The sequence below is a fragment of the Alligator sinensis genome, unplaced genomic scaffold, assembly GCF_000455745.1.
Source record: "Alligator sinensis unplaced genomic scaffold, ASM45574v1 scaffold71_1, whole genome shotgun sequence".
In the NCBI taxonomy this organism is placed as follows: domain Eukaryota; kingdom Metazoa; phylum Chordata; order Crocodylia; family Alligatoridae; genus Alligator; species Alligator sinensis.
The window spans coordinates 4,986,534-5,002,794 of NW_005841834.1; the positions used below are offsets into that span (position 1 = coordinate 4,986,534).

Sequence of the window (16,261 nt, forward strand, 5' to 3'; positions counted from 1 at the left end):
CCAAGACTAAGCCCGTGATACCATACTGCCTTCTGGGCACTAGTTGTAACCATGGGCATAGCTTGCAGGGATGGAATTGATAGATTGAAATGTTTTAATTGCTACTTAGAAAAGGAAATAAAGGGCCAGCAAGACAAACAACCATGCCTTTAAAACTTTCCAAAAAGCAACTGAAATACAGGGTGGGGATGGAGGCAGGGGAGGCGGTATTTTTTTGCATACCAGATGCCTCCAACTCAGTCAGTCACCTTGTTTTGGGAAGGCAAAAAGTAAGGGGGAAAAAAAAAAGATATTTTACTATGTACATCATAGTAATACACTACCAAACCACACTAGACAGATGGATGTACTCTAGAAATGAGCAGTTGGGCTGCACATTCCAAGTCTTGTTGACTAATCGATGGAGCCCTACATAAAGAGTCAAGGTTGCTACTAATCAAGTGGGAAGTAGTAGTAAATGTGGATGAAGTAAGTACCAGGTATGACCACATGTGTTACTCTTATCTCCCTGTTCTAGGCCACTTTTTTTTCCTCCTTTGGAAAAAGAATTAAGATGTACAGTTACATCAGTTCTGTAGGTGATTTTAAAATAGTATCCTTCCAACAGATTAAAGTTGAGTCTTAAAAATAAAAGTTAACAAGAAGTCCTGCTTCCAACTGCTACATGGCACCATTATAAAACAAAGTCATTTAGAAGTGGAAAAATGCGACGTGAATTTTAACAGGCGCACACACCTGCCAAAACCCCCCCAAAAAACCGGTAAAAGTCCCTTCCTGTATAATTAACGCAAGCCTTACAAAACCTTAGTTTGGTGGACTCACGTCTGCAGATAAGTCTACAAGCTTCTTTGACCAAGACACCTCAAAAACAAAATGCTAGACAAAGATCAATCATATTAGATTAGATTAAAAAAAAAACAAAAAAAAACAAAATCAATGTGATTTACTTTAATGATAAACTAAAAATGGCTGTAGGTGCTAGCCTTTACAAGACGCAATTATCAAAGTACTTTGTATACAGTGCATCTCTGTACGACTAAAGATAATACCTTGCATGAATTAGAATTTTATTTGAAAACAACCAAACTCCCTCTCAAAGGCTAAAAACACATAACAGTACAGATAAAATATTAGATATAGAGGTGCACCAACACATCAGTCCGTTATCAGATTGGCACCCGTATAAAGAATTTTTTCTATATTGGAAATTGGCTCAATGCGGCTGATAATTTGTCTGATAAATGCCTGTGTGTGTGTTCTGCCTCAGTGCAGCACCAAGGCAGTGAGGAGCAGAGCTGGCAGCTTGGAGGGCTGCGTTCAGCTGGTAAGTCTGGTGTCGTAGAAGGGGGAGGAGGCGGCAGATCAAGGCCCCCACAGTGAGGGAGGGTGTGGGGTTGGGGCAGGTGTGGGACGAAGGCGTGGCTCGGGGGGGCGGGGGTGGCTCCCACCTCTGTGTACAGCTCATCTAGTGCTCGTCTGGCGGCTCCTGCTACTGCTCCCACTGCTTGGGGGGGGGGGGGGGGGGGGGGGTGGGGGTTTTCACCCTTGTGAGCATGTTCTTCTTCTAAGGCACACAATAAGATGTTATAGCTTTGTCTTCCCTCATTTCAGTGTCAATCTCACCTACCACAACTTTGATGGGAGTAATTAAAGGAGTGTTCACTTAGTTTTAATAATGAGCATCAGTAATGCCCACTTACAACAAGTGTAACTTGGCTAGCCACCAGCTGTATGTCCCTCAACTGGCTCTCCCTACACATTCTTGATTCACTTATCAATCCTGCAATGAACACTCATGGGGTGGGCATTTGGAAGCCCACCCTGTTTATCAATTCACAGCAATGAAGTCCTTGACATTGATCCGGATGGAGCTGCAATCATCCGGCTAAGTCAGCAATTCATCTTCCAACAGTCTGGATGCCCGACACTCGCCACTTCAACAAGAAATCCTTGGCGAATCTCTCTCTCATTGCCTGCACCTCCGCACAGGCTGCTTGCCGTCTCTGGCATCTAAAGCCTTGGCTCTTCTTCCCCTTCTGGGAAGTGCTAATCGCACCGACAGTCTTTTATACAATGTTTCCACCCAGCTGTTGTCAATCTCCAGTTGTCCGCCGCCAGCCAGGAAGACTCAATTGGCAATTAAGCCTTTTGTTATCCCAATCTGATTGAACACCTCATTGCTGTCAGCAGGTAATGAATACTTCCCCAAAGTCCATAGTGGGTATTTAGCATCCTGGATGGGTGAACAGTCAATATGTTGCCCAGTTCCATGGATTGGACAGAAAGTTCTCAACAAAATGGGTGCTTTTCCCAGACATTCCCGTAACAGGGGCAGTCTCCCCCTGTTACAACCCTATAAAATTAGGAGCATGCAACATTTTGAATTTAAGAGTCCAAGGGAAAAAAAATCTTTCTGATCTCACAGGGATGCTTGGAATCTGGAGAGTGCTCATCACCTGAACAAAACTAATGATTGTGTATCAATGCTATTCCCTCAGAAATGTAAAGCCACTTAGACGTACTTTACTCTCAGACCCTTGGGTCTGTCCCTTATTCCCCAGCATAAAAATAGCTCATTATCCCATTTGGTCATCACACAGAGAGCACTAAAGAACAGCTCAGAATTAATTCTCCACTTTCCAGCTACAGATGGTGGATAAACTCTGGCTTGCATCCATAGATGCTTCTCAAGCAAATCCCGGGACATCATTCTCCCCCTGAACTCGGCCTTAGTGAGGCCGCAGCTGGAGTACTGTGTCCAGTTTTGGCCTCCACAATTCAAAAAGGATGTGGAGAAGCTTGAGAGAGTCCAGAGAAGAGCCACGCGCATGATCAGAGGTCAGGGAAGCAGACCCTACGATGACAGGCTGAGAGCCATGGGGCTCTTTAGCCTGAAAAAGCGCAGGCTCAGGGGTGATCTGATGGCCACCTACAAGTTTATCAAGGGTGACCACCAGCATCTGGGGGAACGTTTGTTCACCAGAGCGCCCCAAGGGATGACGAGGTCAAATGGTCACAAACTACTTCAAGATCGTTGCAGGCTGGACATAAGGAAGAATTTCTTTACTGTCCGAGCCCCCAAGGTCTGGAACAGCCTGCAGGTCAAATGGTCACAAACTACTTCAACATTGTTTCAGGCTGGACATAAGGCAGAATTTCTTTACTGTCCGAGCCCCCGAGGTCTGGAACAGCCTGCCACCGGAGGTGGTTCAAGCGCCTTCATTGAACACCTTCAAGATGAAACTGGATGCTTATCTTGCTGGGATCCTATGACCCCAGCTGACTTCCTGCCCTTGGGCAGGGGGCTGGACTCGATGATCTTCCGAGGTCCCTTCCAGCCCTAATGTCTATGAAATCTATGTCCCCAGACCTACCCGGCGGGGAAGAGCCCAGCCCTAGCCCACCCGGCTCCATGCAGATCTGGGGGTACACGCCTCCCTCCCAGACAAGCAGTGGGAACAGCAGCAGAAGCCACCAAATGAGCACTGGTGGAGTCACGTGCAGGGGCAGGAGCCACCCCCCGCCTTCCTGTACCCCCTGACAAGCTGTGCCTCCACCCCGCGCTAGCTCCAGCCCGCAGCTGCAGCCCGCCCCACACCACACAGACCTAGGTGGGCACACACCCCGCCCCCCAGATGAGCTGCTTGCAGCCGTCCCATGCCCCCCCCTGCCCCACCTGATCAGTGCCTGCCCCAACCCCATTCCTTCTCATCACAGGGGCCTTGATCTGCACCCTCCCACACCCTCTCTCATCCACCACACCAGACTTACCAGCTGGACACAGCTCTTGAAGCTGAAGGATTGCGTATTGGAAATTGGATTGGTATCGGTAAACATACCTCCTTAAAAATCAGTTATCGGTATTAGCCCCCAAAATCTCTATCGGTGCACCCCTAGATAAAATACCCATTGTTGCATTACATCATATAAATACTTAAAAATAAAAAGTTTACACATTACTGTTCAGGTTGCAGTTATGGAACCTGTTTGTACTAACACTGAAGGATGTTAACTGTTCTGAAACTGAACTTTGTCCAGTTGAAACAAACCCAAGTACTTTTTGCTCTGCAGAATCACTTTCTTTTAATATGTTTAATATTTTGAAGAAGACAGGAGTTAATAGTGAACTTTTATCATCACTTTTATTTTACACAACTGCTTTTAACTCAATACACAGGGAATTATTTCAAAATAATTTCAATGGCCAAAAGACAAACCAAGATTACTTGGAAAGAAGAGGCAGGTAATTTAAAAATAATTTTCTTGGATAAAACTTAGTAAAAGTTAATGCTTTTCCTTACATCAAAGATACCTTATGTTGCTTAATCATAGTTCTCCACCTATCTTTTAACATGACACCAGTTCGATTGTTGAAGTCATAATGGATCAGAATTTTAGCCCAGTTTCCCATGCCAAACTTCTTTACTCCTTTCTCCAATTTCTTATCTTCTTCCAAAGTCCATCGCTTTAATAAGAGAATACACATTAAGTTTGATGTAGGAAGCTTAAATTCAACAGTTAGTATAAATACTGGTAATGAAACTATTTTCAGAAATTTATATATTGCAACTTCAATACTCTTCCATTATGTTGGGAAATTTACGCACAACTTCTGCTATTGGATATTACTAGCTAGTGTAATGATAGGTGACAGTGGAGTACTGTGCAGACTTCAAAAGTGAGCCTGCTGGGAAGTGAAGGTATAAAAAGAATGGCAAAGTTCTATTCAGGTATGAATATGGGCCACACACACAACTGCTTTTAAAGATCAGAACCTTAAAGAATGAATGAAACTAGCCTAACGATTACCTGTTATATCAGGGGCGGGCAATTATTTTGGGCAGAGGGCCGCTTAATGAGCCATCGAGGGCTGCGTGACAGGCAACCCAGGGCAGATAAATATTGATTTTCTAAATTTTTTAGGGGCCCTGCGGGCTGGATAGAATGGCCTGGCATGCCGCATCCAGTCCCTAGGCTGCATTTTGCCCACCCCTGTGTTACATATTTTAGAGCAGGGGTCAGCAACCCCTGGGATGTGTACCAGAGCATGGCACATGAGGCCATTTTGTTAGGCATGCCACACCAGCCCGGGTTCTGGGCAGCTGCTGCCAGCCATAGAGCCCAGACTGCTTGCAGCAGGTGGGAGGCTACAAGCCCTGCTGGAAGCAGCTCAAGCTCTGTGGCAGGCAGCTCAGAGGCTGCAATCAGTGCATCAGGTCTGGAGCCCTGGCCTGGCTCTGTGGCCGCTAGTGGTTGCACATGTGCCATGCAGTGCATGGCAGGGAAGGGGCCTGTAGCAATGCAACCCCAGCCCCCTTTCCGCAGTGTGCCCTGACTTGTGCATGCAGCCACCACTGCCGTGGAGTTGAGTGCAGCTGTTTGCAGCCTGCCCTCTGCAAGCAGCCTGGGTTCCATGGCGGTGGCAGCTGCACACTTAGAAGCTGCTGGCATGACAGATGGCAGGGGAGCTGCGAGGGGCCCGATCCTTGTGGCAGCACAGCCCTGACCTCTTCCTTGCAATGCTCCGTGAGGCATATGTGAGCTTCTACCAGCAACGAAGCTGGCCAGGGCTCTGGACCCTGGTGCAGTTCCTTGTTGTAAGCAGCTTGGGCTCTGCCCAGGCCCTGGTTTGCAGCAGGCAAGCCACAAGCCTACAAGTCTCCCAGGAGGGATTACCTGGTAGCAGGTTTTGCAACATGGGGCACATTTTAATGCATCAAGCATGCAGTTTGCAGCACCATAAACCACATGCACCTCCACATCTGGATCCAGCCACCTTTTTCTGCTAGGAACTAAGCAACAGTAACAGCTTGCAGATTCCAAATATGATTCTATCTTCTCTTCCCCTGTTCTATGGCAATTTATATGGAAAAATGGTTTTCATATGTTTATACATTGATATTTTTTCACTCTGAGCTCTGAAGTGGTAAAGCTGCTTTGAAAATGCTACCAAAAGCACAATTTTATAAAGCACTGCTGGCAAACAAAAGCTGTTTCCAAACCCTTTCTTACTTGTGTTATTATGTAACTGGTACCTTCCGGTAGCTACCAATAAGCATAAATGAGTCCTAATACAACTGCTATAAAAACAGGCACTGTTCTTATGCTTAAAAAAAAAAAAAAAAGAAGCAAACATAAATGAAACAAATTTAAATGGAAATATGTAAAATTATCAAGCTTCTCTAGTTTGCTTAAATCTCCTTCCAAAGTTTATTCCTAAAATGTTGGATGAACTTCACTTAAAAAAAAAGTTAACAAAAAAAACATTAAAAAAACCTGCTTCGAGAATTTAAGGTAAAAGTGCACAAGACACTGCTAGGCTGTGCAACTGCCCTGTAGTGAAGTTTTGACATTTACCAACTTTTTGAAAAAGGCTCAAACCAGCACAGTCTGTGTAAAGTTTGTTACAAATGGTTAAGTTTAAGACAAATGTTATGCTTTCAGAAATACACACTGCAGATTCTGCATGTACAATCTGATGATTCTACAACTCTACTAGGCGCATAAATATCCAGCTTGTATGTATATATGTTTTAAAGGAGGGACAAAAAGTTATTGAATGCTTAGCCAAACATACATGCTGTTAGCAATTATCTGTTTTTATCAGTTTTAGAGTCTTTATAGCAAATAATTGCCTTACCAAAAATGGTAGCCTCTAGGAGAAAGCATTAGGTTTTGTACATGCAGAACTGGTAGTATTATTGGGTTGGGTTTTTTTTGGTTGATCCTCATTTTGAACTTCCTTTCAGTTCTGCCAAGCAGGTTCAACAGTATCTTTCATATTTGTATTCTGTATATCAGATTATTTATCTTCTGTGGACAGTTATGTAAAAGACGACCCTGAAGCTGCAACAGACCAAAGCCAGAAATTGAGCCCAGGCCTTCTAGCTACTCTACCATCCGCATTCCCGTAATGAAGTGCATAATGAACAGGAACAGTCTACTAGGGCTGTGCGAAACGGCTCTATTCTGATTCGGCCATTTTGGAGGGACAGCGATTCAATTCGGTGTTTTGGATCACTGTTCCAATTTGATTTGGCCGAAACTGTTTTGGAATTTCTACGCTGTGTCAGAGATTTGGGCATAGACTACCATGGGGAATCACTATATTACCTATAACTTTGTCATTTTTTGCCTGATTTGGATGAAAATTGCAGGGATAGTAGCCCCTTCTGAGGGAATGAAGCCTGCCAAGTTACAAGGAGGTAGGTGCACGGGTTTTTGTGAAACTGCACCTCAAACTGTTCAAAGCAAATCTTGTATCACTTGTCAGCAGCGGCAGCCTGCTGTCATCCCACATGCAGATCCAGGGGCCCACGCCTCCCCGGAGGGCTGCAGGGCTGTGCCAGGCTCTTCCCCGGGGGGCATGGGCCCCTGGACCTGCGCACAGGATGACAGCAGGCAGTTGCTGCTGGCTAAGGCCAGCACCAGCACTGGGTTCTTTCCGGTACTCTGTGCGGGCTGCTCTGAGCAGACTCGGGTGCTGGCACTGGCTCCAGATGTCAGCAGCAGCCTGCTGTTATCACGCACGCAGATCCGGGGGCATGTACCCCGCAGGAGGGCTGCAGGGCTGTGCTAGACTCCTCCTGGGGGGCACAGACCCCCAGATTGGAATGTGGGATGACAGCAGGCTGCTGTCCCTTCCCCAGAGCACTGAGATTGGAACGGACCTCAGGGAAAGATCAGACACTGGCCAGCTAGAGATGTCAATATCAGAGCAGTGCTGCCGCCCCCACCCCCCCGCGGCGCAAATCTTTCCCCTCCCCCTTAGATTTTGTTTCCCTGCAAGCCTGGCCCCAAAACTCTGAAATGTTTTGGATGCTTTTGTTTCATTTCAGAGCTTCTTCTTGGCCTTCCATTACGATTTGGTGTTTCGGGAGCTGAAACACATCCAAAACAAAACAGATGCTGAAGTTTCGCACAGCCCTACCATCTACACATACAAATGTCACATTAAGTCCTTTGGTTAGTGGCACACTAGTAGCTTATGTTCGGCTGAATATGCATCAAGGGCCTCCAAATCCCCAGAAATCCTCTCTCAAACCTATATCTTATTATACTAAACACAAAAAATAGTCAAATTTGAAATCGTTGTTCAGGCAAGAAGCCATACTGAATTTCAATTTGGACTTGTTGGTAAAGGACTTACCATACAATAGCTATAGAATTGAGCTCCTGTAATGCCCTAGGCCATAAATAAAAGAATGACACTTGTATCTGTAGAAGTTCAATTTACAATGAAAGTCTTTAGAAATTAGAGAAGATTCTTTCAATAACATTACATCAGACTGAAATATGTAGCAACAAAAAGCTGAAACTGGGCACTGAACCATTGCAATGAAGTTCTATTTACAAAAACATGAGTGAACAAAGCCAACATTGAAAGGGAGACTGCATGGAAGAGGGAGTCAACAACCCTTTCTGTGACATTCACAGAATTCTTTCATGCATGCAGACAGTCTTATATAATCCACATAACTATGTGATGAGCTGATTCAATTTCAGAACTTATTGCAATAATTCTCGTCAATGAATACATATTGTACAGAAAGCAAGGAGACAGAATATACTTGGAAGTTAAAGAAAAAGGATATTTAAAATATTAGTTCCTTTTTATTTTGATAATTTATAAGTCTAGAAAGTAATTTCCCACCTACTATTCCGTTTTGTAGCTCCATATATTTGTGTTTCTGCATTTTGAGTACTCCCAATTTATGACATAGTTGGCAACTTTGGCCATCATAGTCTGGTTTCCGAGAGGTCTGTATGCAAATGTAACGTCTGAAAATTATGTAATTGAGTACTAATGCACTACTGAAAAAAGGTAAGTGTGCAATATGCCATGTTACTGAGACAGTGGGCAATGAAAGTGTAATGTCAGGTGTCCAAGTCACAAGCAGTTTTTGCCACATTCACCAGCAATGAAATCAACAGAAAAGAAGCCACTTGCTTAATCAAGTTGGCTATGTTTTTGGAAGGAAGGGGTATATTTTAAGGTAAACAGTGTCAGGGCACTCATAGCATTTGTACACATGCTTGTGGCACAGCGCCAGGTGCTTTTAAAAGTGCCCAGTACTGCAGGACATGCATTTGTATAAACAGTGAAATGTGCGTCAGTGCTGAGAAAATGGTGGTGGCATGCTTTTGAACTAGAACACACCGAAGATGTTTTAGTTCCAAAGTGCACTGCTACCATTTTCTACATACTGACACGCATTTCGCTGCTTATACAAATGTATGCAATGCAGCGCAGTGTGTCAGCTCATGTGCAGAGCAGACTAGATTAATTGAGTCTGCTCTGATGTGTTGGAGATTCGGCACATCGCAGCACAAAAATGTGTGTGTATAAATGCCCTCTGTTATTCTTTTTACTAAACTTAGTGTTAACTATTGTTGCTTCTGAGGAGACAGTCAGTCCCATAACTATTTCTCAAGGTTTTGCCAGTGTCAGCCACTATTAAGTAGCATTTCAGATGTTTTAAAACAAGGAAATGGGACATATTAGTCTCTGGAAACAATAGCTCTCCTTAGCAGCTGGCCTATTTGAGAACTAGATAAAGTACTGGCTAAATCTACTGGTAAATTCTGTTAAAGGAAAGAAGAATGGAAGAGTCAGCCCTTTTAACTGACAGTTAAAGGGGAAAATTTTCCTTGTTTAAAAGTTCATCCATTTCATGAGGAACAAAGTCACCAGCAGTGTTTACGTTGTTGATTTTGTACACTCATGAAAAAGACTAAAAGGAATACCCTTGCATGTCCTATTAAACATCTCTTCAAATGTCTTTTCCCCCCCACAAGAACGGAATAAAACTAAAAACTGCAATAACTACATAAGGGTCATCATAAGGGTCACTTCAGAAAGTAAACTATACCCCAGATTAATTATAGAAGAGTCTCGTTTTCACAGTCAAATCCATTTTAAATACCCTTTTAATAATATATCCACATTGGTCACACATTTCTAGGTTTCCCAAAATTAGGTGGTACTATAGTTTTAGCATACACAAGGAAACTAGGTTTTAAAATAGAATAGTTTTACCGTTTTTATCTTTGGGATAATTCTGTTCTGTCTATCTGAAATACACCATTTTGGGAAGCTGCCTTTCTTACCAGCCTATAATTTGTACCTGGAAGCTATTCCAATAATGTGTTTTCATCTTTGCATTGATTACTATATTCACCAAGTTGTCAGCTTCAAGTTAGCCTACTGTGTGACAAGATTCTTGATGCTAGCTGGTTTAAAGCTCTAGCTAGCAAGTATGATCTTGAAGAATTTAATCCAGACATCAAGCTGTTAGTGAAAAATAGTGAGAAAAATTAAAAAAAAAAAACAACAACAAAAAAACCTTTGAAGTTGGAGAAGTAAACATTTAGAAACACCATGCAAGAAATGCATGTTATGTGTGAAGCATGCTTTAAGGTCAAACTATTGAGTACTGGCAACAAGATGCACTGTAGCTATCACTGAATGCACATCAATGATCTTTCCAATTCCTATTGTAAAATAAGGTGCAACCTAAGAACCAGACCAGATAAGATAGAAGGAGAGTTCAGATAAATCTCTCGCTACTAGTCTTTTTTTTAAACAAAGGTATTTTGGATTGTATACTTAGATGCCAATTCATATGTGGCATAATACTTTCCACATATGTCCTACTGCATACACATGCAAATATGAGATTCATTTAGAGTACACAACCAACACACACCTGTTTTTTTTGTCCAGTTAGCCTGTGAGATGAAGTTTCTGCATTGTTTTTCAAATTCTGCAGATCATTCTGCAAATCTAAGTTGACAAAATAGAGCACACAGATCAATAAAATATCAGCGATAGACAATGATACCATGCACTGTGACTGAGCATAAAGTAAGTACAGAATTTTGCATCCGCTTTGGCCTTATGCATGTAAGTTTGTGCATCTTTAGAAAGGAATTTCATTTTGTTAAAAGCCATTCAATCTACCTATTTCTTTTTCAATTCCTAAGCAGTCATACCCAGAAAGCCAAAGACAGACAAAGATCCATTAATGTTCCACTGCTAGCTTTTTCATACCCAGAGTACTATTAGTGCAATATGAAGCAGGCACTGTTTTACTACTTTACCTTGGCATTTTATCTCCCAAATTTGAAAGCTGGCAGAGCTGATGCACAATGATTACTGTTTCCCTCCCCCACAATCAACTTTAAAACAATCAAAATGGTGGGCAAGTGAAGAGCAGGCTGATTGGTCATTTCTGCAAAGAAAGACAGCTACACAGAAATAGCCAAGAATATAGACAGCTCTCAAAATACCAACTTATTTATAAATAATTGTTTTGCATATGCCCCTATAATCTTGATAAAACCCACTGTATACTAACTTCGACAAGCATCGGTTCTTCCCCGCTTCTTTATCCTGGGAAAAGGTGCCATTTCTGGGTTCAAAGGTGTGTGCGCTTCTATATGTGACCTACAAGACATGTATGAAGACCTGAACTAAAACATGCAGCTGGGAATGCTGAAGCCTTCAGAACTCGCATGACAGAGCAAAAAGAAAATTCTCTTTACCTCAGTTGTTTTCTTGCATTTCCAGAAGACCTCTTTGATATATGATTTACATCTTCAAAGTTACTTAAAAGAAAAGTAGATACCCCAAATCATTCTACAGGCTGTAGCTCTTCCAGCTAGATTCTAGCCAACCCAGCTAGGCCTCTTTTTACTACTGAAGTCTTCAAGGTTTGTAACAAAATGTACAAAAACAGCTATGTAAAATACTAGCCCTTTTACCAAATGTATTTACAACTCCATTGCTAGCCAATGCTTCCATTCATGCAAACTATAAAAAAGAAAAAGAACTGGATGAAACCCTTACTCCACCAAAACACATACAAATAACATACAATACATAGCAAAGCTTTTAAATTTCAAGCAAGTCCTTCAAACAAAATATGTCTTTGTGTATGTTTTCACTCCCTCATTCTGGATACTTTATATAGCCTACTCATTTCTTTCCTTTTTTCTGTCCTTGTATGACATAGTATTTAGCAGAATTCAGAGATTTGTTGGAACCTGACAGAGTTATGCCTTGAGCACTTCTGCTATGGCCTTGAACTTGCAACATCTGGGCTGTCAACCATGTACCTTAGTCCCTGGCACCACCCCAACCCCCTAGCCTACTAATGACTTCCATATAGTTTCAGCTATGTCTTCTGTACAGACCTTACAGAAGGCTTATACAGATTACAGTTACTCTTGATTTAGAACCTAATTTGTATCTGTGTTTATATCCTTGATGAAATATCCTTCCCATCAGAAGAAGCCACTTAGCAATCATAGAACTGTAACACTAAACATTCTGAACAGGAAGGCTATCATCTCTAGCACAACACCTTTCTTGGTGAACAAAGTTATAAAGTTATAAAGTCTAGGTTTTCAATATTTGCAATGACTTATTCAGTGGTAACTCAATAAAAAGTGACTAGCCAAAATTAGACTGAAATGGTAAATCCCTCATCATTAAAGCACAACAGAGCTTTCAGACTTTAGGTTAAATTGCTCTTCCACTTGGAACCAGTTTAACCTACTGATGAAAAGAGTTTTCTTTCACTACAACCACAAGCCATAAACAGAACATTTTACTGAAATCACAGATAAACTCAAATCTCTCCTTACTCTCTCTTGGCAGAAGCAGCTCTGGCTCCTAGTAGACATTAATTTAGTGGTACTGTTAGGATCAGATCCCTGATCCCAATAATCACATGGTCTGGATGTGCAATTTTGGGGATCAGGAATTAGACCCCAGTCATGCCCTTTATATTTGCTAGCGCATCTGGAGCCTGAGTTTGAAATCCTGGGCTCTACTTGAACCAGAAATTCCAGAACTTTACACCTGGCATCAGACTGCCAGGTGGGGAAGACAACTGGCTCCCCCTGCTCAGCAAATTCAGAGCTACATTGCTGGCAGCACATATCTTTGGATTTGCTGAGTAGGGGGGAAACCAACTGTACCAGCCCCAGTCCAGATCTACTGTTTACATGCCCTAGTTCCTATGCCAGCAATCATGGTGGGGGCTCCCCCATATCAGCTGGGCCAGGTCTCCCTCCATTCTGATGCCGACAATCAGCTAGACTGTCAGCATGGGGACAGGACGTGTCATATGATCAACTTAAGGTGCCACACAAGCCACCCACAGAAGTGTTTTGTATAATATGTGAAACATTTTTGGCTGGTTTGCATTCTATGGTGCCATAAATTGGCTCAATGTGTGTGACATGTTGCTATTTATGGTGGAATTAACACATTACTTATGTGATTAACACCTGCCAGGGACCTCAAAATATTTTCTCTGCCCCTCAAAATTCAGAGGGCAGGACTAAAAGTTCGAGAATAAAGAGTTAGACAGATTCAGCAATTACGGCATAAAGACTTATTCTGGAACCTGTTGAAGGCAAGCATGTGCATCCTCAAGAAATGCTTAGTAAGTTAGCACCATGCTCCACAACTGTAAAACTGAACACTTGAAAAAAAAAGCAGAACCATCTGTTTGTATTACTTTTCTGTTGCACATTTTTAAAGCAGCACTTCTGTATTCTTATGGTGCTTACAAGACTTTAATTTCAAATCCCAGTATCATACAAGGATCAGTGACATGATGGTCAGTTACAAACCTTTGTTCCATTTCCAAAATATTTCCATGATTTGTTTTAACAACACTTGCAGGTTTATCTTGTGAGGCTTTTCCTCCCAATCTTTTGGCCTCCACCTCTTTCACTGCTGCCTGTGAAAAATCCAAGAGCAATACATTTATTTTAACATAAATAGCAACTACATACATTACTGTTAAAATACATTAGAATAAGCTAGACTGTAGAACACACCTATATCAGAGGGTTAGGTCTACAAACCCTCACCTGTGCAGTAGAATTTAGAAGATGCAACACAAAAGCTGTGAGGGACTGTGGTGCTGCTATAGTCATGTGCTGCAGTAGCTTTTGTTAGAATGTGCACTGCTTCTTCCATCAGCTGTGGAGGGACAGATGAGCTGAAGTAAAAGCTTGTCCTTCACTTGGCAATCTGCTGAGAATTGAAGTGCCTGCAAACTACCCCCAAAAGAATGATCTGGGTTCTACCATACTATGCTTACTTTGTAGACTTTCTAATAGGAACATTTTACCATTAAGAGCCAGGCCAAGTGTATTTCAGCAGCATTAATGAAGAACTAAAGCTCAGTTAGGACATTAAGTTCAAGACCACTCAATATTTCAGAATAAAATTAAGAGGACCACAGTTGATATGGCATATATTAGCTATGCATTGCAGGTTCATGTAGTAAAGAAGTTTATGCAGGTGAAGTATGTGGTTGGTACATCTTAGACCAGTTCTATAGGGAGTTCAAACATTAAAAGGAAGAATTCAAAATATTTGTAAAAATAAACAAACAATAAAAATAGGGCCTGTCAGTTCCCTCACAAGAGTTTTAAAACCAAAATTTTGAGCTTACCAGATGGGGATACGGTAGGTGCATTTGGAGTGGTTATGATAGTAACAGTATCAATGGCACTGTTTGTCTTTACAAGACTAGAGGTGCACTGATGCATCGGTTCAAAATCAGATCGGCCCTGATATAAAGAAAATTTACTGCATCGGGGAAAAAAAAACCCAAAAGAAACCCCCAAAAAGCCGGCTTTTTTGCTCGATGTGGTTGATAAATGCAAATGCACAGCCACAGCACAGCATGTAGGCAGCAAGGAGCACAGCCCAGCAGTGTGGAGAGCTGTGTCCAGTTGGTAAGTCTGTTGTGGTGAAAGGGGAGGGGGAAGGGCAGGGGCATGGGGAAGGGCCGATTGAGGCCCCCATGGTGAGGGAGGGAGTGGGGCTGGAGCAGAGCACAGAATAGAGCCGTGGCTCATCTGGGGAATGTGGTGGGGGCAGCTCCCGCTGCTGTGCACACTCCAGTAGGGCATGGGGGTGTGTACACCCCCGGATTTGTGCGTGGGGCAGGCTGGGAAGGGGAACTGGGAGAGCTACCGTGAATTTTGGGGTGGCTGCAGCCCCTACATGACCCCCGTCCAGCACTGCCGCCACCCATTCCAAGTGCAGCCTGGCCCAGCCCCACTCCAGGAAAAGCCTGACACCACCCCCAGAGGCAGCCCAGCCTACCTCACACGCAGATCCGGGGGCACACGCCCCCGCACTGAATGAGTTGTGTCTCTATCCTGCACTCTGCCCCAGCCCCACTTGCTCCCTCACTGCAGGGGCCTCGATCTGCCCCCTCCCCCCACACCCTTCCACCATGACAGACTTACTACCCGGACACTGCTCTTCAAGCTGCCAGGCTGCGTTTCAGAAATCGGATTCGTATCAGCCAATATCCCTCCTTAAAAAAAAAAAAAAAAAAAAAAAAAAAAAAAAAAATCGGCTATTGACAATCGGCCCAAAATTCTCTATCAGTGCACCCCTAAATTCTGCTTATTAAAAATTAAAGTAAGAACAAAGCAACAACAACTATTAATGTATCAAATAATATTTGAAAGGGATACCATAAATTTTAAGATTATGTTTACATTTAGGGAAAAAAACGTTATAGCTACAAACAAAAGGTAACATCCGAAATTCTTGCGACTAATTAAAAAAAAAAAAAAAAAAAAAAAAGGTATCTCCAGTTTGTGTGTAATAATCTGAACACACTGTTGATAGTATTTCCCGTCTCATACAGCACTTGTAGAGTATTGGGAGAATTTCACCTGCATGATGTTTTCCAGGCCATGCAAGTGGGTCATCATCAGCTACAATAGCAGCTGCACTCACATTTGAGTTGGTAATGGCCAGAAAAGATGCTCTTAATATTCAGACACAGATATAGGTAACTTTAACTCTTCTCACTTGCAGTTTGCCAAGATAGAATAGGAAAGAACCTTCAAACTCAGATTTCTATGCCTAGGATGTACAGCAAGCTTTGGGGTGCATGATGGTAGGGGGAGGGAAAGGGAAGAAAGAGATGGATTGTACAATGGAAATGGAGGCTCATCACTTTCTGAACTGCTCTGAAAGTCCTAGAGGTAGATTTAGGGATTGGGGATTAACATTGATGTTGCGAGTGAAGAGGCTGGGGCCTGAGCACAGTGGTATCCTAGGCCTCTCTTTTTACCTTTCTTTTTTGAAGGGCTATGTTAACAGCAAAAGAAAAATCACTTTCTAAATGGGCTTGAGGATGTCCTAACTCCGAAAGTACCCTAAAAAGAACCTGTATCTTTTTTTAATTTGGGGGGGGGGGGGGGGGGG

General features: G+C 42.7%; 1 protein-coding gene across 3 annotated transcripts in view; it reads right to left on the reverse strand.

Annotated features, from left to right (window-relative positions):
- Window positions 1–3,814: 3,814 nt before the first annotated feature.
- Window positions 3,815–16,261, reverse strand: part of TERF1 (telomeric repeat binding factor 1) — a 23,743-nt gene continuing 11,296 nt past the window's right edge. Inside the window, exons 6-9 of one of the 3 annotated variants that reach the window (XM_025200225.1) lie at window positions 13,648–13,757; window positions 11,361–11,449; window positions 10,710–10,786; window positions 3,815–4,465 (exon numbers count right to left, since the gene is read on the reverse strand). In XM_025200225.1, the coding sequence (XP_025056010.1) occupies window positions 4,298–4,465; window positions 10,710–10,786; window positions 11,361–11,449; window positions 13,648–13,757 (444 nt within the window). In that variant the 3' untranslated portion in view covers window positions 3,815–4,297. Of the gene's footprint in view, window positions 4,466–6,507; window positions 6,847–10,709; window positions 10,787–11,360; window positions 11,450–13,647; window positions 13,758–16,261 lie in introns of those variants that run through there. The other 2 variants (XM_006015302.3, XM_025200230.1) reach the window with 2 other exon arrangements.